At 37.0% G+C, this 25,278-nt stretch overlaps 3 protein-coding genes across 6 annotated transcripts; 1 reads left to right on the top strand and 2 right to left on the bottom strand.

Moving 5' to 3' along the window:
• Positions 1-6,254: 6,254 nt before the first annotated feature.
• Positions 6,255-8,294, top strand: LOC102613459 (uncharacterized). Of its 2 annotated transcripts, none has more exons than XM_006479377.3 (4): positions 6,255-6,463; positions 6,632-7,473; positions 7,736-7,908; positions 8,016-8,294. In XM_006479377.3, the coding sequence occupies exons 2-4, from the start codon at positions 6,679-6,681 to the stop codon at positions 8,146-8,148; spliced, it is 1,101 nt and encodes a 366-aa protein (XP_006479440.2). In that variant the 5' UTR covers positions 6,255-6,463; positions 6,632-6,678; the 3' UTR covers positions 8,149-8,294. The 2 variants fall into 2 exon arrangements, with proteins under 2 accessions (XP_006479440.2, XP_006479439.2); XM_006479376.3 differs by having other exon boundaries at positions 6,256-6,495.
• A 146-nt stretch (positions 8,295-8,440) lies between these two features.
• Positions 8,441-13,540, bottom strand: LOC102613965 (nuclear transport factor 2). Its single transcript, XM_006479379.4, has 10 exons — positions 13,380-13,540; positions 13,088-13,220; positions 12,833-12,967; positions 12,033-12,342; positions 11,429-11,694; positions 10,598-10,811; positions 9,930-10,051; positions 9,766-9,834; positions 9,423-9,504; positions 8,441-8,932 (listed from the first exon to the last, which is right to left on the bottom strand). Exons 2-10 carry the CDS (start codon positions 13,115-13,117, stop codon positions 8,787-8,789), a joined length of 1,374 nt encoding a protein of 457 aa, XP_006479442.2. The 5' UTR covers positions 13,118-13,220; positions 13,380-13,540; the 3' UTR covers positions 8,441-8,786.
• A 1,059-nt stretch (positions 13,541-14,599) lies between these two features.
• Positions 14,600-24,377, bottom strand: LOC102614451 (pre-mRNA-processing factor 39-1). 3 transcript variants are annotated; one of them, XM_006479380.4, is made up of 14 exons: positions 24,123-24,377; positions 23,151-23,633; positions 22,216-22,325; positions 21,630-21,859; positions 20,840-21,007; positions 19,808-20,189; positions 19,169-19,312; positions 18,578-18,730; positions 18,373-18,489; positions 17,657-17,737; positions 17,368-17,517; positions 16,459-16,749; positions 15,342-15,449; positions 14,600-15,046 (listed from the first exon to the last, which is right to left on the bottom strand). In XM_006479380.4, exons 2-14 carry the CDS (start codon positions 23,596-23,598, stop codon positions 14,939-14,941), a joined length of 2,490 nt encoding a protein of 829 aa, XP_006479443.2. In that variant the 5' UTR covers positions 23,599-23,633; positions 24,123-24,377; the 3' UTR covers positions 14,600-14,938. The 3 variants fall into 3 exon arrangements, with proteins under 3 accessions (XP_006479443.2, XP_006479444.2, XP_024954458.2); XM_006479381.4 differs by having other exon boundaries at positions 14,600-15,043; positions 24,123-24,290; XM_025098690.2 differs by lacking the exons at positions 21,630-21,859; positions 22,216-22,325; positions 23,151-23,633; positions 24,123-24,377 and adding an exon at positions 21,165-21,400.
• Between the last annotated feature and the right edge of the window lie 901 nt (positions 24,378-25,278).

The raw sequence follows: 25,278 nt of genomic DNA on the forward strand, positions 1-25,278 counted from the left end.
CTGTATGAAGGCTTTGCACATCGTTGATGAGGCTAGCGATAGACATTTGCTTGAATGGCCAAGTAAATATGGATTATTTACAGCCGCGTGGCAGCACATGAATGAAGCAACATTCAACTTAAGTGAATGTTGAAGCCTCGATCCAACGGCTATATATGTTTCCAACGGTCAAATTAAGCACCCAAATATATAGAGATTCAAGACACACACCCTCACAACCAGCCTCCATCAACATTCAACACACACACCCTCACAACCAGCCTCCATCAACATTCAACAATAAACATCAGCAGTAACTTCATACCTTCAACTTTCACCCAATGCAAGCTTAAAACATCAGCAACAATAACAGCATACCACATTCAACAATTAAGCATAACACTTTCAGTTGTGACTCCATTCTTTGTACATATCATAAACATTACAAGGAATAATCCATAGAAAAAGAAGAGAAGAGATGTCCAGTTCGAGGAGTGCATCAAGTTCATCAACCCACCCAACATCACAGAGGAATTTAATCAATGGGGGCATTATCAAGTTTCACAACAAAATATGCTACTGTCAACGTAGAGCAGCAATCAAAATTTCAGAATCTATACCAAATCCCAATAGATTATACTACTGCTGTCCTAATGACCATGGATGTGGTTTTTTTAGATGGTGGGAGCCAACTAAAGAGGAGGCTGGAGAAATTCAAGCAAGATCACACCTATTTGAAGAACAAGCAAATCCATACATGGTCGAAGAAGCTGTTCACAACAGCCGTAGTTTTAGTGACAAATTAGACATTGACGCCTTTCATCATAGGTTTACCAACATTGAAACCATGCTTCATCAACTGAAAAAGTATCAATTCACAACCATATTGATGCTACTAGTTTTGTTGTTTGTAATACATTATAATGCAAGTTATAATAGTGTAGAATGATTGATTGTAACAAAAAAGCAAGACATATATTAACTGTAATACCTGATCTGATTTGAGCATTCTAATATAAATTACTGTTTGATTCTCAAACAAACATTGGCAGCAGCCTATACATTCTAATTAGAACCTCTATGGTTACATACATTTGAAACCAAAAAACAAAATGAATTGTTGGTCTAATCTCTAATACTTGTATATGAGTCTTATGCCCAACAACTTACAAAATGCCACGAACCTTGCACAACTTATATACTACTTATCACAAACTGCACACTACAGCTCCAATTTCATGTAAAAAATAGAGCAAGTCAAAATACAAGCCTGTTGATCTTCATGTCGGTCGGGTGGTTCAAAATGGCATTGTGGAAGGTGTCAAAAAATGGTTATACTACCTCCACTACTTGTTAGCAAATCTGCTACTGCCAATGCTTCAAGCAAACATACACGATCACTGCATTTAAAATGACATTATTGAAATATCATACCAAGTTAAAATAATATACATGAAATATTACGCATAATGTATCTAATACTCATGTATAATAAGTGTAGATGATATGTTTACAAATACCATAAAACTTCCATTTATAAAGTATTCAAATTAATTTTTGGCCTAGCAAACATATAACTTACCCTTCATGGTGGGAAAGCCAATGCCTTCCCTTTGTCCAACTTCTTTTTAGCTTTATGTTCATCTCTTCGATGGTCTTCCCTCGGGTCAATTCCAGCAGCTGTTATGATCTTTTTGCCTTGGACACCCACCCAAGTAGCATCACTGCTTCCTTCCATCCTTTTCCTTTTAACCAAATTCTTTGAAGCTGATGGGCCTGCCTGAGTGGCAGTCTTATGCTTCTTGGAATTACGCAGATTGTATGTTGTTATATCTTCAACTTCTACAGCCACTTGGATGTTATCACTTGTCTGTCTTGGAGCAACGATTGATGCACAAGCAGGTCCTTCTAATGCTGCAGCTGTATCTTTTACTATGGCATTAAACATCTTTCAATTGCTACTTTACTTAATATAAATTAAATCATATGCATAATGCTATTTGACATGTATTTAATGTAGCAATTTAGAATGCTAATTTAATTGCTTAAATCAAACAATTCATGTCATCAAGTAATTAGGTATTTAATTAACGCAGCAAGTAAGATTAATTAATTAATTTAGCAGGGAATTAATTAATTTAGCAGGGCAGCCTAAATTCAGCAACAATGTAACAATAAATTGTGTTAAATAGTTACCGACCTTGTTCTTCTCCTTCACGCCTTGTTAAATAGCTTCTCAGATGACGCTGAGACAAATCATAAGCAAACAAAAAAAAATTTATTGTTATACAGCTGTCCTCTATTGTAAAGAGCATTAAAAAAAAAATTAAAACTTCCAACGGAAGCTAGCCAACTGACCTTGTACAATCTTGTCCTCTTATTTAAATTTTCAGGGTTAGCAGGACAACCTCTTCTATTGTGACCATACTCTTTGCAACACTTGCATTGGAGCCTGTATCTTTTACTTTCTGGTGGTACCTCATCAGCTTCCCTTCTTCTGTTAATCTTAGGTCTTCCAGGAGGCCTTTTCATTAAAGGAGGCAAAATTTCATCACCACCAGGATTTGGCCAAGAATCCTTATCTGGAATTGGGTGAATCATCCACGAATAACCTCTTATGTAAGTGTCCTTCTTTAACCATGGGCTGAGAAAATCAGCTTGGTCCTTATGACTGTGGCTTATACAAGGCATGGCATGGATGCAAGGAATCCCACTTACTTGCCAATATCCACAGTCACAAACATGATGTTCAAGGTCAACAATATAGGTTCTGTAGCTGTCATCCACTTCATACAACCATTCGCTAGCTCTTGAAATTGGATTTACACTTCCAATTTTCAAATGATTCATCATCTTGTCATAAATTCTTCTTGGAATCTTATTCCCCCAAGCCATTGCTTTCTGTTTTCTATTAATCAGTCTCTTCATAAGCTTTTTTCTGATCCACTCTAGCATTGTCAGTATTGGCATCTTCCTTTGAACCCCAACCCATGCATTAAATGATTCAGTCACATTGTTAGTACAATGATCAGACTTGCAATTATTGTCAAAAGCATGTCTGGACCAAAACTTGGCTGGTAGCTTCCTTAGTGTCTCATATACGCCCTCATCTGTCTTTCTCAACTCTTCCATAGCTCTATCAAATGCTCTTCGATTTGAAGCCCTTGTTGCTGCCCAAAAATGTGGTTTGAAATCAGAGTGTGGATGCTTTGCTTTCAGATTGGCTAGAATGTGTCTGGCACAATACCTCACATGTGCATTAGGGAACTCCAACGCTAAAGCATTTTGAATACCTTTCTGCCTATCACACATAAAGGTGAGCTGCCTATTATCTCCTAAAAAAGTATTCAAGTGCCTGAGAAACCATGTCCATGTGCTAGTGCTCTCAACACTACACACACAAAAAGCAATTGGGAAGATTCCATCATTTGCATCAATGGCCACAGCTGATAGCAGTACACCCTTGTAAGGGCCCTTCAAATGGCATCCATCAATGCCCAAGAAAGGTCTACAACCTTGGTTAAAGCATTCTCTTAATGCAGGGAAGGATACAACAAATCTGTCAAAGTAAGTCTTGGGTTGTTCTACATGATACCTGATCACACTAACAAGTGCCAGAGCCTGTGGCATCTTGTTAAGTATCATCTGCGCATAACTCCTCACTAGCCGATAACTTGACTCATGATCAGCACCTTGACGCTCTAAAACTTTCTTTTTGGCTCTGTATATCTTATGTTTGTTAACCTTCACACCATATCTTCTTCTAAGTTCGCTTATAAACCATTCAACCTTGGTGTCTGGCTGCTCTATAAATGTTGATGCAAACTTCACAGCTATGAACTCTGCTGTACATTCAGGGTTTTTCAGATCTCTTTGGCATGTGTGGACGTTGTGAAGTCTCTTAATAAGAAATGGTGGTCCGAATCTGGTCTTTGCTGCATGTAAAAACCAAGGGCATTGAAAGAAGGCACAACCAACTGTAATTCTAGATCTTTCAAACTTGTGCTTGTACATTTTGAACCTATTTTCAACTGCATAATTTCTTAAAGCCCAACTTAGCTGCCTAAAGTTTCTAAAATATTGTCCAATTCTAAATACAACAGGGTCTTCACTGGGAACATACATGTTTTCTCTCATTGTTGCATCCATCTTTGCCAAAACCTCATCAGTCTCATCATTAGAATCTTCACCAAATTCATTATCATCACTGTCACAATTAGATAGTATGCAATCCACATCACTATTATCAGAATGAATATAGCCCTCATTAGCTTGATCAATAGGAGGGGCTGCAGAATTAATAACATTTGCAGCACCTCGTGGATGATATGGATCTTCTTCTTCGGATTCAGTCAAGCAATAATCACTGTCATCAAAGTCGTATGTGGAAGCTATAGGTTTAGTTCTTGTGGATTTCTGCCCATTATCAGCACAACTTTGAAAAACATTATATGTTTGGAAGACCTGTGAGTCAGGGTTCTGTGTTGGTTGGGTTGGGAAGGCATTTGGGGTATCAGGTGTTGGTTCACGTAGATACGACATCTGTTGTTGCTGCTGAAGCTGAGAAGAGATGGAACAATGTTTTGTAATTTTGTTCTTTTGTGGGGTTTCATCAGAACAATTTGAAGAGGTTTTATCAACACTACTATCACTAGTAGTATCAATAGTGTCTGTTTTATTGCTCTGATTTGGTGATACTGTTTGCTGGCCTGTTGATGATCTAAAATAGATGTCCATAAAATCCTCAAACAAATCAGAGTTGGCACTTATCCTAGTAGGAGGGACATTTGACACAAGATTATTCTGATCAATGATGATTGGAATGCTGGTTTTAGGGGCTGTAGAAGTGATATCTTCAGAAGTTTGGAATAACGCTCTTTTTGTTGTTGACTCTGTAACTGAATGTATCTCGTCGAGGTAAAGTTGCATATCATAGCACAGCCTGTTGTGGTGCTCCTGTAACTGAACAATGAGATCATGATCATCCACAATTTGAACCTTCTTCCTCTCCCAAGATTGCCAAACATTTAGATTAAACTTCTCATCATGAGTCATCCTTCTTCCATACACTGTCATTAGAACTTTGTTGATAACAGAGACTATACTCAACTTGTCAGGATCAATGACACCAAGATTATGTGTTGTGTCTTTGAATGTGACATAAAAAGTTGTATTATCAGCATCATCCATTTTCACCTGTACAAAGTAGATTTTGTCCTTAAATACCTAATGTTTACAGCTAGTGTCATGTAATATAGATATTATATTCTGTAAGATGAAGGTGCAAACAATTCACCTAAATCCTCTCCCGACATTATCGTTAAATAGTGAAACTATAAGCCCGAAAATCTCGAGTTGCACATACATAATGCAATAACATGCAAATAATGAACTTTAAACTAAAATTTATTACCAAAAGCAAGCATTTAAAGTGAAATTGAAGATCCAATCACATACATAGTGCAATAACATGCATATAGTTTCAGTTAATTAAAATAAAATGGGTAGGCAAAAGCAAGCATTCAAAGAATTCTATTAATTGCTATGAATAAAAATAAAATCTTCATCAACGAAATTCGATCTTTAAAAGAAAAATTAAACAAAAATTTACCACAGAGCACTATGATAGGAATCGAATGAGAAGCAGGGAAGAAAACCAAGACCAAGATGGTGAGGAAATAAATGGGTAGTGAGTGAAAATGGAGCTACTGTGAGTGTTAAAAAAAAAAATAAAGACCCAGCCATCATGGAAAACCAAATCAACAAAAAATAAATAAAGATTTCTTACTAACCTGGGCTTCTTCAACGACCAAACACTGAGTTCTCCTCTCTTGTTAGTAAAATGCACATAGCCACACACCAATATCCACTATGGCTCTCACAAATTTTATCTCCTTTGCATATGAGTCTGGGTTAGGTGGTTTTTTTGGCGCCCAATTACATATCATCGTCTCGATTTTGGATCCATGGAATTGCTTTTTCTATGCCTGTCCTTGCCGACTTAACAAGTAAAATCATAGATGAAATGACTTGGCGCGGTTTTCGATCAATATAATTTTTTATTTTTAAATATCACTTTGCTTTTCCATTTTTGCCCTTTCCCCGTTAATAATAACCGAAAAACTAACGGAATTGGGGGCGCAGTGCAACACGTCATTTTTTTTGGGTGCGCGGTGCAAAATGTCAATTAATTTGGGGGTAGGTTACAAATTTCCCAGATATTTTTTAATCCTCAATTTGATCAAACATCTCTCCACCACTCAAATACAAATCTATTTTTTCCTTTTTGTAAAATCAAAACATAATCATAGCCTAGACTCAGCATTTTTCATCTTCATTAAATTATTAAACACATTCCTCTCTCTCTTTCTCCTTTCGTATATAAAAGGAAAGGGGGTTGAGAAACAAGTTCAGTTTCTGATTATATTTAATTTTGCAGCTGCCTGCTAGCTAATCTAGCTGCTCCTTTACTCTGCCATTCAAGGTCTACTATTTTTGCATCTCAAACTTGAGGAGGTGTGTGTGTGTGTGTGTAGAAGTCAATTTTGCTTTTGCTTTTGCTTAAAATGAAACATCTTTGTCTAATTATGTAATAGTATCTTATATTTTGAGTTACATAATTATAGGATATATCATCAATTTTCTTGTTCAGGGATTTCTATTACCACCACAAGAAGCCATAATCAAGAAAGCAAAGAGATGTTGCTAAGAAGCTCCTCGACACCAGTTCTAGGTTCTCTCCTTTCTCCAATCCAAGAGGGTCCCAACAGCAACCATGAAACCAACGCCACCTTCAAGCACCACCTGCCACCACCGTCACCGACCACCACCATTCACCACAGCCACAGCTACAACAAACTCCCGTGTGCGGCCTTTAATATTCCTACAGTCTCCTGCCATTCCTCTCCCAGGTCGTCTCCCTCTGTCGCCGACCACAAAGGCATTCGCCGGGCGCAATCCGAAGGGAACTTGGCAGGCCTAGCTCATGCTTCTTGCAAGGATGAGGAGGAACATCTCTATAATGCAAACCAACCCAACAGCAATAAGAGGGTTTTAGGGAGATACAAATGCTCGGTGTTGAAATCAATACCATCTTTTTCGTCCGTGGATGAAGACGATGAGGAGTTGTTGCAGAATATAAGAGGAGGAGGAGGGGGAGAGACGGTCACGGCCGCGGGAGGTGGTGAATTTAGATTGAACAATGGAATGGCAGGCACGGCGCTTAGTGAGGAGGTGAAAGTCATGGAAGCACTTTGGAATGCTGGTTTTGAACAGGAAAGAGGGACAGTTGGTCAAGAGATGTACCTGGCAAAGGGACTTGGCGTTGGTGGCAGAGGTGGCAGAGGAGGAGGAACTGGAGGTGGAGGCAGCGGGTTTTATCCAGCAGGCTCCGGTGGGGACAGCCAAGGGGTCGAGGAGTATTATAAGAAGATGGTCGAGGAAAATCCAGGGAACCCTTTGTTCTTGAGTAATTATGCCCAATTTTTGTATCAGGTGAGTCATGCTCCCTCCTCTATTAGGGTCCCTCTTAATTTTCAACATGCTTCCAGCTTTCACGGATAATAATGGAAATAAGGAGTTAAATCTATTAACCAATTACAGGCAGCAATATTACAAGATTAATATATGAAGCTACCTTTCTTTTTTTTTTTCTTTTTTTTTTTAAATACTTGAAGCTGTTGGAACATGATTATTAGTTTCTGTTCGGTCAAATTTACATGGTAAGATCATTAAATTATTCTGATTTGAATCACAGTCCAAGCAAGATCTTCCCAAGGCAGAGGAGTACTACTCTCGAGCCATTCTAGCAGATCCTGGAGATGGAGAAATTCTATCACAATATGCCAACTTAGTGTGGGAGCTTCATAATGACCAAGACAGAGCTGCTACTTACTATGAAAGAGCAGTCCACGCTTCCCCTGAAGATAGGTATAAAAGTTGTATACATGTATATCCATACTCTCGAATCCAAGTTATTTTATCATTTCTAAATTCATAGTTCAGCTTCATTTACCTGACATTCACCCATTTTTCAGCCATGTTCATGCATCATATGCTGGTTTCCTCTGGGAAACAGAGGAAGACAATGATGAATGTGATGCACCGAGTGAGCTTGACTCCAACACCCTACAGATTGGTCATGCAGCTGTAGCTTCTGCAAATGCTTAATTGTAAAAATTTTGCAGAGTTCTTCAGATCCCACTTGAAACACAATATAGAAAGAGGTAGAAAGAAGAAAACCATGCTGGGAGGCCCCATTCATTCTGTTGTATTATTTAGTATGATGAATAAATGATTTTTTTTTTTCTTTTGAATCTCTGGGTTCCCTTTTTGACAGAAAAAATCAGCTTAATGAATCCCAAAACAAAAAAGGGTCCCAAATTGCTTCAAAATCGGACGTCATCAGCTTTCCAAATTACAAAGAAACCATGAAAACTAATTCCCAATTACAAAGAAACCATGAAAACTAACAGTAAGAGATTGATATTGTAAACGAGCTCATCACATTTCCCACACACAGAGCTTGGAAGTTCCAAAAATATCCCCATGAATTGCATGATAAAAATCATTCAAGGGGAGTAACACAAAGGTTTATAACAGCAGAAGAAAACAGGTGTCCCACACTCCATAGGATGCCACACCCCATAAAGTACAAATACATTTTCCTCAACCATTTGGAATTGCTAAAATGTTCAACCAGGAATCAGCAAAAACCTCTAGACCCTCGGATATAAGAAAAAGTGCCCACGTATGATCCCCTAGATGATTTTTTCCTGTTCATGTTCGAACTCCTAAGGCCCTTGGATTCATTGTGAACCACGTTGATAGAAACCATTGCCTCTCGATCTGTTATAGTCGCCACCATCTTGGGCACTACCCCTGCCTAAACCACGACCACCGAAGCGTCCCCTTGGAGCATCTGTTTGGTAACTTCCCCTGCCTCTTCCCCTTCCTGATCATGGTAGCAAAGAAATTTCAGAGCTCATTTGCCATTTGGATAATCATACATAAAAAATCTATTTCAACAATAAATGGGAGAAGAATATTTGCGATCAAAATGTAACATGCCCCAGCAAAGTTGTGCTAATAAACTCAACACATGTAACACTAGTATACAAGTGTGAATCCTGTGACCAACTACCATATTACAGTAACTTAGTTTTAAGAATGACAATCACATTCACACACAGAAAATAGGCTTGTGAACACAGAAAAAAGGCCTAAATCAAATTGAAAAAGGATAGCCCATAAAAATAAATACGCAAAACCCAGCAGAGCATAGGATTGCAGCAGAATAAATCATATAAATTTCATTATGCCACCAACATATCAGAATATTTTCAGAATCCATCAGTTTAAAGATTGTGGAAATTTATCATAACATGAATGATGATATCAGCCTCTGAAAAAGAATACAAAGACCACAGGGTTCAGATACGTACTTCCTCCTCGAGAAGTACTGCCAGTGTTTGGTCTCCGCTCCTCAATGTAGACTTGCCTTCCAGCTAACTGTATTGGAGACGCCTACAGAAATAACAGGACAAGTCAACAGACTGCATTAAAACTATTGACTGTAATAGATGATATGTATCATAAATAAGGCTCCATGTGTTTTACAAAACATATCAATAACACAAAATGCATGACCATTCTTAAAGATGTAAACATAGGTAAATGAAAGAGTCAAACAAAACATGGGAAGCAACAAATGCAACTCTTTGATCACACTAGATTAAAAAATTGGGACCGCAAACATCGCAGATATATAAAAGCTTAAAATCAAACCTGGATAGCATTTTGAACACCAGAAATGTCTTCAAACTCAACAAACGCGTAGCAAACACCAACAACATCCTGTACACAACACAATTGCTAATTCAGCTTCTTCAAATACCACATATAGAGATTAATTAGGAAAACAAAAAGGGGGCCAGGGGGGGAGGAGTAACCTTCCGGTTTCTAACAAAAACACCATCAGGCTTGATTCTGCCAAAGTTCTGAAACTCCTCCTCAATTTCAAAAGCAGTAACAGTAGAGGGCAAGTTTCTCACATAGACAGATTTCACCTCACCTGAAAGGACAAATAATCAATAATCAATATGAATATCCTCCTTTCAACAAAAATATGAATCTCAAATAATCAATTTCATTGGATTGCAACAAGTTACTCTGAACTCCCCAACATAGAAGGCAAGCTCCAAAAATGAACATAAACAAGCTTCAAGAACTTTTCTTGAAATCACAACAAACTTTTATGAACAAAGGGTCAGATCAAAATACTAGATGATCCATGCCCAGATTCACATCCTTTGCACAAAACTAGACTGTGAGATTTAGATATTAGCAAATATCAATCAACTAGAATATTGGAATTCAAATCTCATGGAAAAATGGACCCCATGAACGGCTCTCACAAAAATGAATAAAAAAATTAAAAAAATAAACGACCAGGAAAAACTTCACTGTTCATTAGATACTAGCATTCGGTCCTGTGGGAAGAAATATTCATGCAGCCAGAAAAGGCACAATGATTATCTTCTATATTATTATATAATATGAGTCTACTATAAGACAAGTCTCACTATAAGCACCAGATTTTTAAACACAAACAATTAACCTTCATCTAAGCCCAAGCTGTCATCCACTGCTTCAAATCCAGATTCAGGCATATGTGATGAAACTCCGGATTCAGGCACAAATGATGATGTGTAATTTGACTGCTGGGTAGTGGGCTGGGGAGCAGGATTCCAATCTGATGTAGTTGAGGCGGTTTTGGTAAATGATGGCTGAGTGGCAACAAATGATGTACTCTGGCTCTTAGATACTCGCAACTACATGTTTTCAAAAGATTGAACAAAAGTTATAAATTTGTCACTCAATAACACTTGAAATTATCACAGCAGATAAAAATTTAAGAGTGTCCAGCCCTCCCACACATTTCTAGCTCAAGTAATCAACTATTATGACCCCCATTATCTTGCTTTTCTTCAAGTTCCCCACAACACTAATAATATTAACTGAAATCAAATGCGCATTCTCATTCACATATTTCTCTTGCAAGCACAGAAATATTCTGGTCATGGAGAGGTACTAAACATAAGATGAACAGTAAAATCTATGGGACTTTGTTATCCAATAGGATGTAAAATGTTTATTAATTATTCAGATGCTATATGAGCAGATTCAAAAAATTAAGATCCATACTTGTTGATATCAAACTGGAAGAATCACCCATTAGCAGGACCACAATAACAGGTGAGAATGGCTTTATGTAGTTCTAACAAACTTCTCTTTACCACTATTAACCTCCCATTAAAGTATTTGAACAGTGCTCTCAAAACTAATGGTTGGATGCTATAGAAGACACATGTAGCAGGAAACTTCTGAGGTCGCACACAAACAGTACGCATAAGACATGCCATAGAAAGAGAGTAGAAGCTGTGCTTACAATAGAAGCATAAGTTTTCCTTTGAGGCTCGTCCACGGGCTCTTCCACAGCAGGGGCCGGTGGGGGCTGCACAGGGCTCACATCAGTTTGAAACGATGCAGGAATTTCTTCTGCGGGAATTTCCTCATCCACTTCTTCAGATTCAGGTTCTTCATCCTGCTGTTGCTCTGGGAGACTGTAATTATCAGTTGCATCATCTTCAATATGAACTGAGCTTACATACTCTCTAGCCTCTTCTTCCAAGACATAATCAGAAGCTGCTAAACCTAATGAATTTGAGCAAACATACTATGGTCAAATTGTGAAAAAGTATTTATCAGATATCAGAATTGTGAGCGAATAACCTACAATTTACCCATCATAACACAGTCAACCCATTTGCATTTGTAGTTGATCCACACATTGAACAACAATTATACTGTATAGTTAACTAAAATGTATCAGCTCGGATAAAAAGTCATAGCCTAAAACTTAAACATCCCTGCTAATTAAAACAGAAATTTGTATCATAAGAAGTAACTACATTGTCATATGCCTGTCCTTCAGGATCACATATCTCAAACTGCTTGACGCTTGTTGTATATATAAAACTTTATCCTTGTACCTGCTTGTTCAGGGATGGGGCTAGAAGCATCATGTTGTACGTCAAACTTATTTTCTGACAACACAGGAGCTGGATGTTGGTAAACCGGTTCTTCATCAAGGAAGTGGAAAATATCATTAAGAACGAAGTAACCCTTCTCTTGAGGAGCAAGGAAAAAGGTCTGCACAAATTTCCTTCTTCTGCTGAATTCCTTAGTTTTGACAGAACCTGAAACCATCACCAATACACCTCCATTCCAAGAACCAAGTGAATTGATTGTCTTGATCTCAATTGCAGTGAAATTTAGCGAGATGACGAGTGAATGAATATCCTGCAGACAAATGGATAAAAGTAAGAATTTCTAAAGAAAGCTAATTAAGATAGTCATTTATACGTCAGAGGATGAAAATACAGGTACAGAGTCTTTAAATGGACAGTTTAAAAATTTGAAGGAACAAGTGAATGCTGTATAGCCTAACCAAGGCAGAAAGTCCTTCATAATTCCAAACTCACCTTCTAATTGTCACAGACAATCAACAAGGGAACTAGCACAAGTTTTGTACTTGCAAAGGCTATAATAAACTCAACATAAGCAAACTGAAAAAACATATGATAAATTTTCTATAGCACCTACAATAGAGGATTAATATGTAGAAGACACAGCGCAATTTACAGACAAATCAAAATACTAATTTCATACCAAACGACATGTGGCCAAGAAGAATGCTTATGGAAGAAAGCTAGCTAAGGCATGAAACACAAACAAGTTCATCAAAATATACAAATATATTTACCAAAAAAAGAAGAAGAAGAAGATCTACCAGCATTGAAGAAGCAGACTCAGTGGAATCTCCATCGACCCGAATCATGGAACTGGCATCAGAGTAAAACTGATGAACAAGATCAGGTTGTTGTTGAAGTACCTGATAGTATTGCCCCACAAAATACGAACCAACCTGATAACAACACATCACCCCACTTCACTTCCATTAAAACCAAAAGCCCCCCCCCCCCCCCAAAAAAAAATTGTAAACTAAAGATATCAGGTTGTGTTTTTTTAATTTTTAAAGAGTCACCTGCATAGGCGCTGGATATTGAGAGGCCATTATTGGTTGAGCTCAGAACAAAAGCATGCAGTTCAAAAATATCCACGAGAAACCCCTCGTAAAGCAGATCCACTTGAAGGTCAAGTATTTGAAAAACCCTAATCTGGTAACCAAAAGAAAGTTTATATATTCTTCGATTTGAGTGCAAGATTCTTCTTTTGAAATTCTCTTTATTATAGATGATAAGAAAACAGCAGCTCAAGTCAAGAAGCAAGAACGGGAGGCTCCAAAGAGAGAAAGAGAGAGATAATAAGGGACTCACGTTTTAGACAGGGGGTTTTCTGAGAACAACAAAAGAATCCAAAGAAGAAGACGAAGTGCTCTAGAGATAGATCTGTGTAGGCGTACAGAGAGTGCGCTCTATTATATACTACTACTATTACTATACTGGGTTTTTAAAAATTTTTTTTAAAAAAAAAAAGGAAAGAAAAGAAAAGAGAATTTATTCTTTTGATTGGGTGATTAATTACTGTTTATATTATATTGCTTTACTGGGGAATGTGGATTCGCGCAATAATGAATATCAGAGCTGTCCATTAGAGAGTGAGCGAGGTGTATTTTCGGAAGGAAACTTTTGGATGTACGGCTGTGATTTTAGATTAAAAATCATGGGGTTTTGGTCAATACGATATCCTCCGAAGTCAGTATTATGAATACAATTGGTCTTTTTCATTTCCTAACAATCACGGAATTTGTAAATTTTTCCAAGAGGGCCAAAAAAAAGAAAAAGAAAAAGAAATTAATAATTAGTTAGACTGGATTCTCCGATGTGCCGTTGTCAGTCAGTAACTTGGAGATGGTCCACTGTACATAACAACAGAAAGCAGGTTCTTCTAACCAAAAGAGGCATAAGATGACGAAATCCTGAATCTATATCTTAATTTGGAGACGGTGTCCGCATGCCAAGTACAGGAACCAATTCGGTTCGAGCAGGTGTTTAAATAAAGATACTAAATAAAGGAACATGCCCTCTTTTTATTTTTTTTTTCTATGGCTAGGCATAGGTACACGATTATTTCAATAAAACAAAATAAAATTTGTTTGGCTGGGGGGGTGGTTGGAGGAGAGGAAAAGACCATCGCGGTCCGTCAATTACCATCTGCGTCCAAACTAGTTGTAAATCTGGAAGAACAAACCGTACTTCCGCGAAATGAATGATACAATTCAAAGAACCCGAAGAGGTGGAAAAGACTCGGAAATGCCAAGAGTCTTTGAGACGAACTACCTCCTCAGAAAATAATTGGAACCATCTCCCATTCTCGGTCAATTTCTGAATTTCTTACCAGCCCGCATTTATTGAAAATTTAAAAAAATTACTCACTCAATAATGACGCCAGACAGCCGCATCACTAAAGATTCAGAACCTAATCTTTTTATTGGCAGTTTCAAGATAGTCTTTATGTCAGAAGTCTTTTTCTTCTTTTTCTTTTTTCAAAAACCCGCAACCATAGACATTGGCGAGAACAGTCAGAAGCCTGAGTATGAATCCTTTAGATTTTTTTTGGCAGCTGAGAATCTCAACTGCGTCGAAGATTTATCTATCAGGAAGTTCGTGTTTACAATTTTCTCAAAATTACCTGGAAATAAATCATAATCCCTTTTTCTTTTTTAACCTAAAATACAGGTTCACCATCACAACTTCCAACAGAATAAGTCAATAAGGTACTCGCCATCCATCCTCTCTCACCTGGCCTACTCTGGTTATCATCCTATGTTATAAAGAAAACAAAGTTACACCTCATATCAAACCCATAGAATTGTTAAAAAAAAAAATGGACTTCTTTCTGTTAAAGAGTGTATGGTACAAAATGTGCTAAGCTCTCAATAATAACTTCCATAATAAGTCTGCGAGACTGAGGCAGGTTGCTGAGCTGGGGTTACTGTTGCCGCTGCACTAGGTTGCGAGTAACCTTGTTGAGGAAAGGTCTGCTGAAATTTCAACCAAACTATCAGTTCTCAACATAGACAAGAAGAATGTCAGCAAATGACAACATCTGTTTCCTCCAGTTTTTCTTAACAGTTCTTTTTAACCACTCCCACTTGCTATTATCTTTTAAAATAAATTATAGATCTTTTTCTTTCACGCAATTTTTTCGCCCCCATCTCTCTCATTAAAACAATTAAGTTCAAAAAATATTCTGGGTTTTACTTTTGTAAGTTAATATTGAAAACACAACACATAAAAGAAATGTTAATATTGTACTTAATATTTTATGCCACATACCTGGGCGGGATATGCAGGAGGATAAGCACCATAAGCAGCATTCTGTGGTACTGATGTTTGTGGAGTAGGATAACTGCTGCCATAAGCACTATATGCACCATACGCGGCCTATCACAATGGCAAAAGGAAAAAGCGGTCAACCAAACCAACCACAAAACAGATGCACAATTCAAGTTCCGTGCATATAAGTAGTGTGATCTTAAAAAGTTTCAGACAAACTAAAAAGAAAAAACATACACTCCAATGCAATGTATTTTTTCCTGTAATGTCTTGAAATTTGTGTTTTTTTCTCTTCTAACTTGTCTCTTACTTTATTAAAGGAATTTCCTTATTATAAAATTACTCTATATATAAATAGAGAGAGAGCAAAAAACAATGTAAAATTTAAACAAACAAATTGATTTTATAAGTATAGGTCAAAACAGACAAAATGGATATATTTAGAACACTATCTAAATATTTGAATAATGCAACTATTAGAAAACAATTTTCATGAATAATTCTACCAAATATCTTTCACAATTTACATACTTTCAGACAAACTCACAAAAGATTCATCATTTCTATGCTCAAGAACAAATTTGAAACAACAAATACCAGGAAACTATCTAGTAAAGTCGAAAGATAGAACTTTACAGTTCTCAACAGCCTGGCTTGCATAGAAAAGATAAGTATTGCACCCACATGACAGGCAAATCCTAAAGTACCAGCTATCTCAAAGTGTACCACACTTATGTAATGACCAAGAAGAACACCAAAAGAAAACTAATTCATGAAGGAAACTTCTATTGAGTTCACTACTGTAGTTTCTGGTGGAGCTCCATTCTCCCCTTTTTAAATCATTGAAAGAAACTAATTACAGAGAGTAGCTTAATTACAGTGATCAATTCCCACAGTTAAGCTCTTAAAATTAGCTAACAAATTATTTCCCACATAACAGGTAATCAAATCCTAAAGCTTCCTTGGCGTTACAACTTACTTGAAGCAAAAAACATAACTAGAAACACTCCTCCTAGAAACATCATGCTTACAACAAATTATAGTTAAAAAGAGCTTTTCTACAAATTATGCTTAAAACATAACTACCAGAGAGTTCGGTCCAGACAGCGATATATACCTGTTGATTCCATTGTTGTGCCTGTGCCTGTGTCGCCGGTGGCCAAGTTTGTGGCTGAACGCCATAGCCAGCTGCCCAAGGGTTTTGTGAACTTGGATAAGCACCCATCAATGATTGGGCTGGTGAAGGAGCGCCAGAATAAGATTTGGCCATCTTAGCCCTCTCTGAGGCTAAAAAATCCTCTGCATGACGTTTCCTTAGTTCTGATGTGCTTCTATGAGGTAAGAAAAGTCTGGCATGCCTATCTTCAGCCTTCTTGATCAACTGTGCATCCCCAAAGAGACCCAAAAACTGCAAAATTATATCTAAGCTTATTAGACTTTCAAATCATACATGTTCTCGATAACAAATCAAAGCGTGTGATTGTCATCTCCAAAACCTTTTTCCTTTCCTAAATTCGGGAACAGATAAAAAGCACAGTTGACAAAATACATGGAAAACGTTATTGTATAAACTCAAAAAATCATTTGGAAACTCAATTGTTATTAAAAACGAAAACATTTCTGGGCTTTCCAAAACAGAATTTAGTTAAGGCACATGACTTCTGCTGCCAGAAAACTTTCTTATACAATCAATAATATATATATACATATATTTTACAGAATAATTCTCCAGAAAACAAGCCGAGGGTTTCATGGATCTAGAATTCCATATATTATCTTTCTTTCATGCTTTGTCAAAAGAAAATTGTCAACTCAAGCGAAACTAACCATTCAACAAAAAATAACAACTGCTCAAAATTTTAAGCAAATGTCTCAATGATATAAGCATTGCAATCATAAGAAGTAACTTATTCAATAAGTAAGAGAACAGAAGATGTATAAACCTCAAATTTCATTTTTCCCTTATCATTGAATGTATCCAGCTTCCAGCAAATCAAAATAAAATCCAAATTTTACAGTTGATTACCTCTAGAAAAACGCAAGACAGCTCTTCCCTCTCAGCTGCATTTGCAGTGCTGGGGCTATCTGAATTTGACATAAGGAACTTCTCAACCAATTGCTCCAGAAAATCAATTTGCTTTGGTGAAGACTGAATAGACTCGAAATGAATCAAGGCCTGTGTGTTAAAAGAACAAAAAACCAGGTTATTAGCTAACAGAAATGGCCTTTTCTGAAAGAAAATAAATAAGGATAATGCTAAGATCTGTGTGTGAGAGCAAGAGACAGACAAAGAAACAGAGTGGGAGAGAGCAAACCTCTAGAAGTGGTTTTGACAGCTGAACATGGTCAAGCGAGTCAACAAGAATTTGCCGGGCTTTCTCTGCATTTCTAGAAACCTAAAAGAGCAAGAAGAATGTGATAGTAACTTTGTTTTTTTTTTTTTTTGGTTTAAAAAAAAAAAGCCTAACCAGTGGAAAACGGCAGCTTAAATTTCAAAGAATAAATATCTTACTTAGATTCAAGAAGTACAAAACATCCCCCAGAGAGAGGGATAGAGGAATACAGGGTCCTGAAGTACTGTCCAAACTGATGCCTGTCCTGGTTGTTGGTAACATTACACTTGATGGTAATTATTTGATGGCTTGTCAAAATGGACTCAATTGGGTGTCCAAACAATTTTTAAGGCATGAAAGCATGTTTGAATCAATAAAATTCAATTTGTTTTTCATACAATAGTTATAAGTCTGCTGAACATCTCTGAGGCCCATAAGTATACGAAAAATACAAAGGACCCATAGTAATTGCTCCCAGTGTAATCATACACTATACAAAAAATTTTACTGTCACGAAGGCATTTATAAATCAATGCAAAGACATTGGGAAGTGGAAAAGCAAACAAAACATAGAAGCATCGTACAATCAATTACATGATCAAGCAAGTCTATGCCAAAAATAGAAGCTGGATATATACTAATGGGACTTGTAAGAGCCATACTAAAATAACCAAAACACAAAGTAAAAGTCCACTTACCAGGTGCAAAAATCTAGAGTACTGAGCATACAACATTGGTAATGTTTGTGAATGCTCTTTCCCTTTTTCAATAGCAATGGCCTGTTCATATAACGAAAAGGCATCTTCAAGATTCCCCTGCAAAAGCAAGAGAAACAATCAAGTAAAACAAGCAACATCTTTGTTACATCTAAACACACTAAAAATCTAGCTTACACAAACCTACCAGCCGTCGTTCCATGTTGGCATGCTTAATAATTGCTTCAAGAAGACCAGGAGAAGTTTCTGTATGTACAAGTTGATAAGCAGCTCGAGCGCCATCTATATCCCCATTCTGCTCTTTGAATCGGGCAGCAAAAAGATGAATCTCTGGCAGCCTCTGTTCAAATTGTGAAAAAACAAAAAGCTCTTGTTAGTCATTTACAAAATACCAGAAAGAAAAGAGGTAATTGTTATGGTGCATGCCTAAATATCAACAAAGATACCTCTTGTAAAGGTAAGTAATTCAACTGTCAATGGCATATTGTTCAAAAAATCACTGACCCTGAATTATTATTCAGAGACCAACCACAGACAGAACAAACACAAATATTGTAAATGAAAAAACCATAATATCCTCACTAAACGTATGCCACAATTTAGAGAGAGAGAGAGAGAGAGAATCTCCTTCGTTAAAAAGATACCAAAAACAGTTCTATCTATCTATCAATCTTTGTGTGTGTGTAAAGAGCCAATAACACATGCTTCCTTCTTATTACCTGAAGAAAAGAGAAAAGGATACAAGCTTCAAGGCAAAACATAGTCACATATTCAATACCTTGACAAAGACATGAGTTGCACGAGCAAGTGCATTATGCGCAAGATCCATACTTCCACTGGCTTCCATGCACAAAACATATCGTATCCAGTACTCAGGATAATTGGCACATGCTATCAAACATCTTTCATATAGCTTAACTACCTAGTTCACAACAAAAGCACATCACAAATCATTAAGTATAATAATTCACCAATACAAGAAAAATAGACAATAAAAACCACAAAAGAGATACGCATAAGAAATACTCCATTATTGGAAAAGAGAGGCCCCTCATATACGAAAGGAGGGACCCTCCTTGCTTGACAGATAGATGGTTAGGAAGACAAGAACACACCTGCATGCATAACATGGGAATTTTAAAAAGAATAAAATATACTATACAACACATCACGAACCTAAAACGTCCACGGACAAACGAGGGTTTGAAGTACTTAGCCTTAAAGTAACCAAATCGAAGGCCCAGCCTTTAGTCTCAGTTCAATTTCCCTTTAAAAAGTTGCTTCACCCAACGATTTAGCCAATAAAGCATATGATGCAGCAGATATTACTTAACTGTAAGTCAACTTATAATCAAGAGACAACTAAAAGCTACAAACCAGAGATTCTCAAATATGGACTGCAAACAAACCCAAATACCTTGTTGAAATCACCATCTCTTTCTATAAAGTCCAGATAGTTATGCCAGTTTTCAAGCTCAGTGACACTTAGTGGCTTGACATGAAAATATGGCCTCCTGATAGCTGTTTCAAAACCAATGATCTTAGAATCAAACTCTTTAGCTTTCTTATACATCTCTTCTCTGACAGCGATATACTTCTCCAACTCCTCCGCTTCTGTTAAGCCAGCACTAACAGGTTTAGAAGTTTGTTCAGTAGCATCAGGCTGAACCTCTTCCTCATTTGCTTTAACTTCAGCACCAGTCTCTGAAGGTGCTGCTGCAACAGCAACAGCAGCAGCATCGACTTCCTCAGCAGTCCTTAATTCAGATAAAGGTCGACTTGCAGCAAACTCCTTGAAACTGTAAAATTCCACCACTTGATATATTCAAAAGGTCTAATGCAAATAACTAAAAAAACTACATAAACTGAAGATTGTGCTGATATATAAGTACTTAATTGCAACAACTAACACATGCCCAAGCACATAATTGGAAGCATGACAAGAAACACTCATATTAAATGCACAGAGCTAATGACAAATTCCCAATGAATTCACACACTTTTCGCAAACTATATGCAACATGCAATCCATTTTAACAAACAAAACCGTAGCAAAATTCAGGTGAATTTCTGCTTCCTAATTATTTTGATTATCATCAAGACCAATTGTAAAAATAATCTTTGGACCATAAGCATAGTGTAGAGACCCCTTCCCCACTAGTACCATCCAAATCAGTATTCTAACCGTACACAATAGCACTGTCATGGAGCTTGTATGAAAGTATGCGTGTGCTCGCACACTCACAAGTTAGTGTAAATATATCAACGGTGACATGACTACCATAAAACACACATAGGGAAAACAGTTCATTAGAACAAACATATAATTTCAAAAGTCTAGCAAATAGTCACCACCTCAAACATGCTCATCAAACTAAACTTAAAATAAATCTTAAACCAAATCTCAACATATAAGTCAAGCTATGTGCATGTGATAACAAGAAATTACCTGCTGAAATACCGATCTAACTGTTGAATCGGATTCTCTAAAATCCTAGTGTAAATCATTGCAACGCGACTCCACTCCTGCTGCATGTATTCATATTCAATGTATTTGTCCCAAAGTGGGAATGACAAGTAATCTGTCCCAACATAAGCCAACCCTCGTTCAAAAAGCCTGAAGCAAATCAGGAGGAAAAAGAAATTGTTAGGACATAGGTAATAACCATCAACTGAGCTGATGCAAACACATCCACAAATGGAGACATCTGCCCTAGTCTTGAAGGAGAGCATTCACGCTAACGGCATATGATGCATCCAAATGCTGCAATTACCTTCCTGATAAAAACCATACTATGTCCGAAATGAAGCAGTGAAAGAGGCCATCTTAGCCTTTAATTGGACGAGATCTTCCCAGCAGCATTTTGCAAAATGATGCACCTCAGATGTCAAAGTTGAAGACAACCATGATTCAAAAATGACTACAAAACTATGACACAGGCCTCGGGGAAGGATTGGGAGAAAGGGGCACAAAGAGGCCAAAAATAGTATTAACATCAAATAAATTCACAACTATGACAGAGGCTTCAATTCAAGAGTTTGCACACAAAAAATATATAATTTATAAAGTGCATTCCCATCAAACTTTTCCATGAGTGTCAGCTCTGTTGCAGGCATACTGAAATAATGTTAGAAATGAAACAAAAATAGATTAACAGATCCTTGCGACTGAAAAACTCACACAGTCAACATCTCACAATGCAGACCAAAAACAGCAATTGAGAAGGAAATAATATTACCTTCGGATGGTTTCAGGATCTCCATATGTGTTTATGGCAAATATGCAGTAATGCAACCAAATGTCTACTGAATATGTCACCCCTTGAACTGCCCGTTCGTAAACTTCCACAACTTTGTCCATGGAGCCCACGCGTGCCTCGTGATCAGCATACTTCTTCCAATAACCATAGCACAAAGGAAATTCAGCCAGAAAAGCATCATACACTCTTCTTATTTTTACTATATTGTCCTGTACAGAACGAATTGATAGGAAATATTACTTCAAAAGCACATAGCCAATTAAGTTACACCACACACACACTCTAAAGCACATAGCCAATTAAGTTACACCACACACACACTCTAAAGCACATAGCCAATTAAGTTACACCACACACATACACACTAAATGAAAAAACTAACCAGAGGAGTGTTCCAGTGAAGAATTCAAATTGATCTTTGACTGAACTTTGTCTTAGATAACATGTAAATTTTTTAGGCCACTCAAAGCATATAAACCACCAATGTGAAACTCCCCAAATAAACTTAAAATCTACCTAATGAACAAAAAATGATGGTATAACTTATCTACCAAGAACAACATACCTGTGCCAGCTTCTCTGTCTCTTCAAGTAGGGCAGTCCATGCACTAAAGTCAGAAGAATTGGCCTTCACAATGTTCCATAGCCGATCTTCTTCACCTGACATTGCTGGCACTACAGTGCAGGGGCAAAATGAACATAAAATATCTCGATATCAGAATCTATTAAAATAAAACTCTAATCTACAGAATATCATCAATGGACATTTCAGTTTCACCAAGCTATGCAACCCTAATTCCAAGGCATACAGTTTATGTTCTAGGATATATACAGTAAAGCCAATGATAACTCGTTTCATGTTCGAAGTCATCAAATGGCAGAAAATTAAACCCCAACATTGGAGTATGTAGAATTGAGGTCAAAAGAGAAACCATTACATCTATAGAATGGCTAATAAACATGAAACATGAAGATGCAGAACAAATGACAACATAAATAAGAAATAAAAGGGGATAAATTCAAGTTGAATGAGAACAGAGGATTCTCGAACCCAGCCAAAGTGTGAGAAGAAACATTTAAGCTAAATGCCAACATTGATTTCATGACTTCAGCTTACATATGTCCTGCAACATTGCTTCGGTGTAGTGGTAATAAATCTTACACATAACCATTTAGTGGCAGACTGAACTTTACAGCCTTCTGTCATACTGGCTTTTTGTGCAACTCACAAGAGAATGCAAAAACTTATAATGAGTTTGTACATGTATGAACAACCAAGCCAGCTACACAAAAAGTTCCATGAGAACACTTATAATCCTGAAGACACTTATGCATAATATAGTTTATGCAACATCATCACTAATTAATTTCATACTAAAACAATTTGCAACGCACTTTTGAGTTTTATGATTATTCTTTGAAACGACAATCTGCAAATGGCACTACAAAAAGTCTCCAAAACAGCACGACAAGAAACCATGCCAGAGAAGACATACATACCAGAACCATCCACAAGCTCTTGTCCAGCAGCAGCCCCACTTTCAATACCCAAAGAGGTTCCATTTTCTGTTGATGTGGCATTTCCTGCTTCATTTACAACATTACCATTCATAGAATTATAACCAGCAGCTTGAGATGACCCCATGGCTTCATTTTCTGAAGTAGCAACATTATCACCACTGCCAGGGGCCCCAACACCTGGGGCTTGTTGCATAACAGCATTAGGATCCATATTATATGCATTTCCATCAGCTACACTAGGTACTGAATAAGCTGCATCTGCCGATTGCCCAGGAGCAACATAACCTCCAGTAGTCCCTGAGGCAAAGGCACTGGCATCAGGACCAGCATTTGTGCCAGCCTCAGCATAGGCAGCATTAGTATAGCCCGCAGAGTTATAACTCATAACCACAGATGTTTCAGCAACTAGTGTTTCACTGTCTCCCATACTAGAGGAGCAGACTTTCAGTTCAACCGTGGAAACTGCAAGAATAGAATCAACATTCCGATCACAATTACAACTCCCCTTTTTTAAACTACATCAAATTCTAGTAAACACACACAAATCAAAAGCTCAATTGTCTTTGGATAAAATAAAACAAATTATCTTTACATACATACATACATACATGTATGTATGTATATATATGTATTACATTTCTTACCTCAAGAAAAAGCACTAAAGTTGATCCAATATTTTACAAATTTCAACTCAATTGGTCACAAGTACAACAAAGAATACACAAACTTGGAAAATTTAACGCTATTTCATAGACTATCAAAGAGTCTCGCTCAGTTTGGAAACATAAAGCAAACCTAGGCCAATAAGACTACACCGGACACTAAAAAATTATAAACACACACACACACAAAAACAACAAACCCTAATCCCAACGGTTTCGCACCATAAACCCTAGCCGAGAACACAAATACAAGCACGAAAACAATAAAAAGCAATTGCTGTAGACTTACCAGAAGCCAAAGCAGCGGCAGCGTCTCGCGAGACTGCTTGATTTGGTTTACGAATTGGAAGGGTTTTGTGTTTTTGTGTTGATGACTTGATGGGGTGTTGGTGTCCGCAATTTCTTTTGGGTCTTTGGATTTTTGGTGGGGCGCCGGGCAGGGGCAGGGGCAGGGGCACGGATATAGTAGGGTGTCTAATTTTGGAACGTGGCGATCTTATACGATGACGAGGACCGCTGGTGACAGTTTTGTTTTTGTGATTGGTTTAATCTGGGCCCTTGGATTTGGAAAATTTTGTGATGTAATCATGTGCACCCCGCGCTTGGTGGCCGCGTAAGCACGTCTTACCACATTGGGTTGGGCTTAGTGGACTTTCGTTTGAGTGGAGCTTTTAACACCCCTTCAATTCGCATAACACCCCTCTAGAATTTTATTTCCTAAAGCTCCCCAAATTTTAATTTATAAAATACTCCGTAGTCCATATAAAATTTTAATTGTCTTCCCACAAAATTTCATCTCTAAAAAGTTATCTCTTTTAAGATTTTATTATAAAATACATACAAATCTTAAAATCTTAATTATTTTCTTCTTATTATATTATTTATATCTCCATAGCTCAAAACTCTTATAGTTTTCTTTAAAAAAATATTTTTCATTTAGAATTTAAAGCATAAAAATAAATTATGAAATGGGATAGATATAAAAATTTAGCTAAAAATATTTTACAGTGTTCAGTTGTATTTTCATTGAAAAAAATAATAATTGTCTTTGGTTATTTAGGTAATTTTAATAAGAAAAAAATTTTGTGAGGAATTTGAGGGATGTCAAAAAGAGAGATTGTAGAGTTCTTCTGTTTTAATACCACCCATTCAATGAATAAGCGCATGAATTAAATATAACTATTAATTACATGATATTTTTAAAAAACAAAACACACACTTGTCATGCTTGCATTAGTAGGTGCACTGCTACAAAAGTGCTCTAAAACCTCTTTGCAGAAAGCCTTTGATTTTTAGAATGGGTAATTTTTAAAAACCTCCCCTGAGGTTTGGGCTTGTTGCAAGTAGATGGCGAGAATTGATTTATTTGTAAAAAACCCCCTACCGTCAGTTGAGTTTAACATTAACCGTTAGTTGACCGTGCAAAGACAATATTACCCTTAACA

The sequence above is a fragment of the Citrus sinensis genome, chromosome 3 (assembly GCF_022201045.2).
Source record: "Citrus sinensis cultivar Valencia sweet orange chromosome 3, DVS_A1.0, whole genome shotgun sequence".
NCBI lineage: Eukaryota > Viridiplantae > Streptophyta > Magnoliopsida > Sapindales > Rutaceae > Citrus > Citrus sinensis.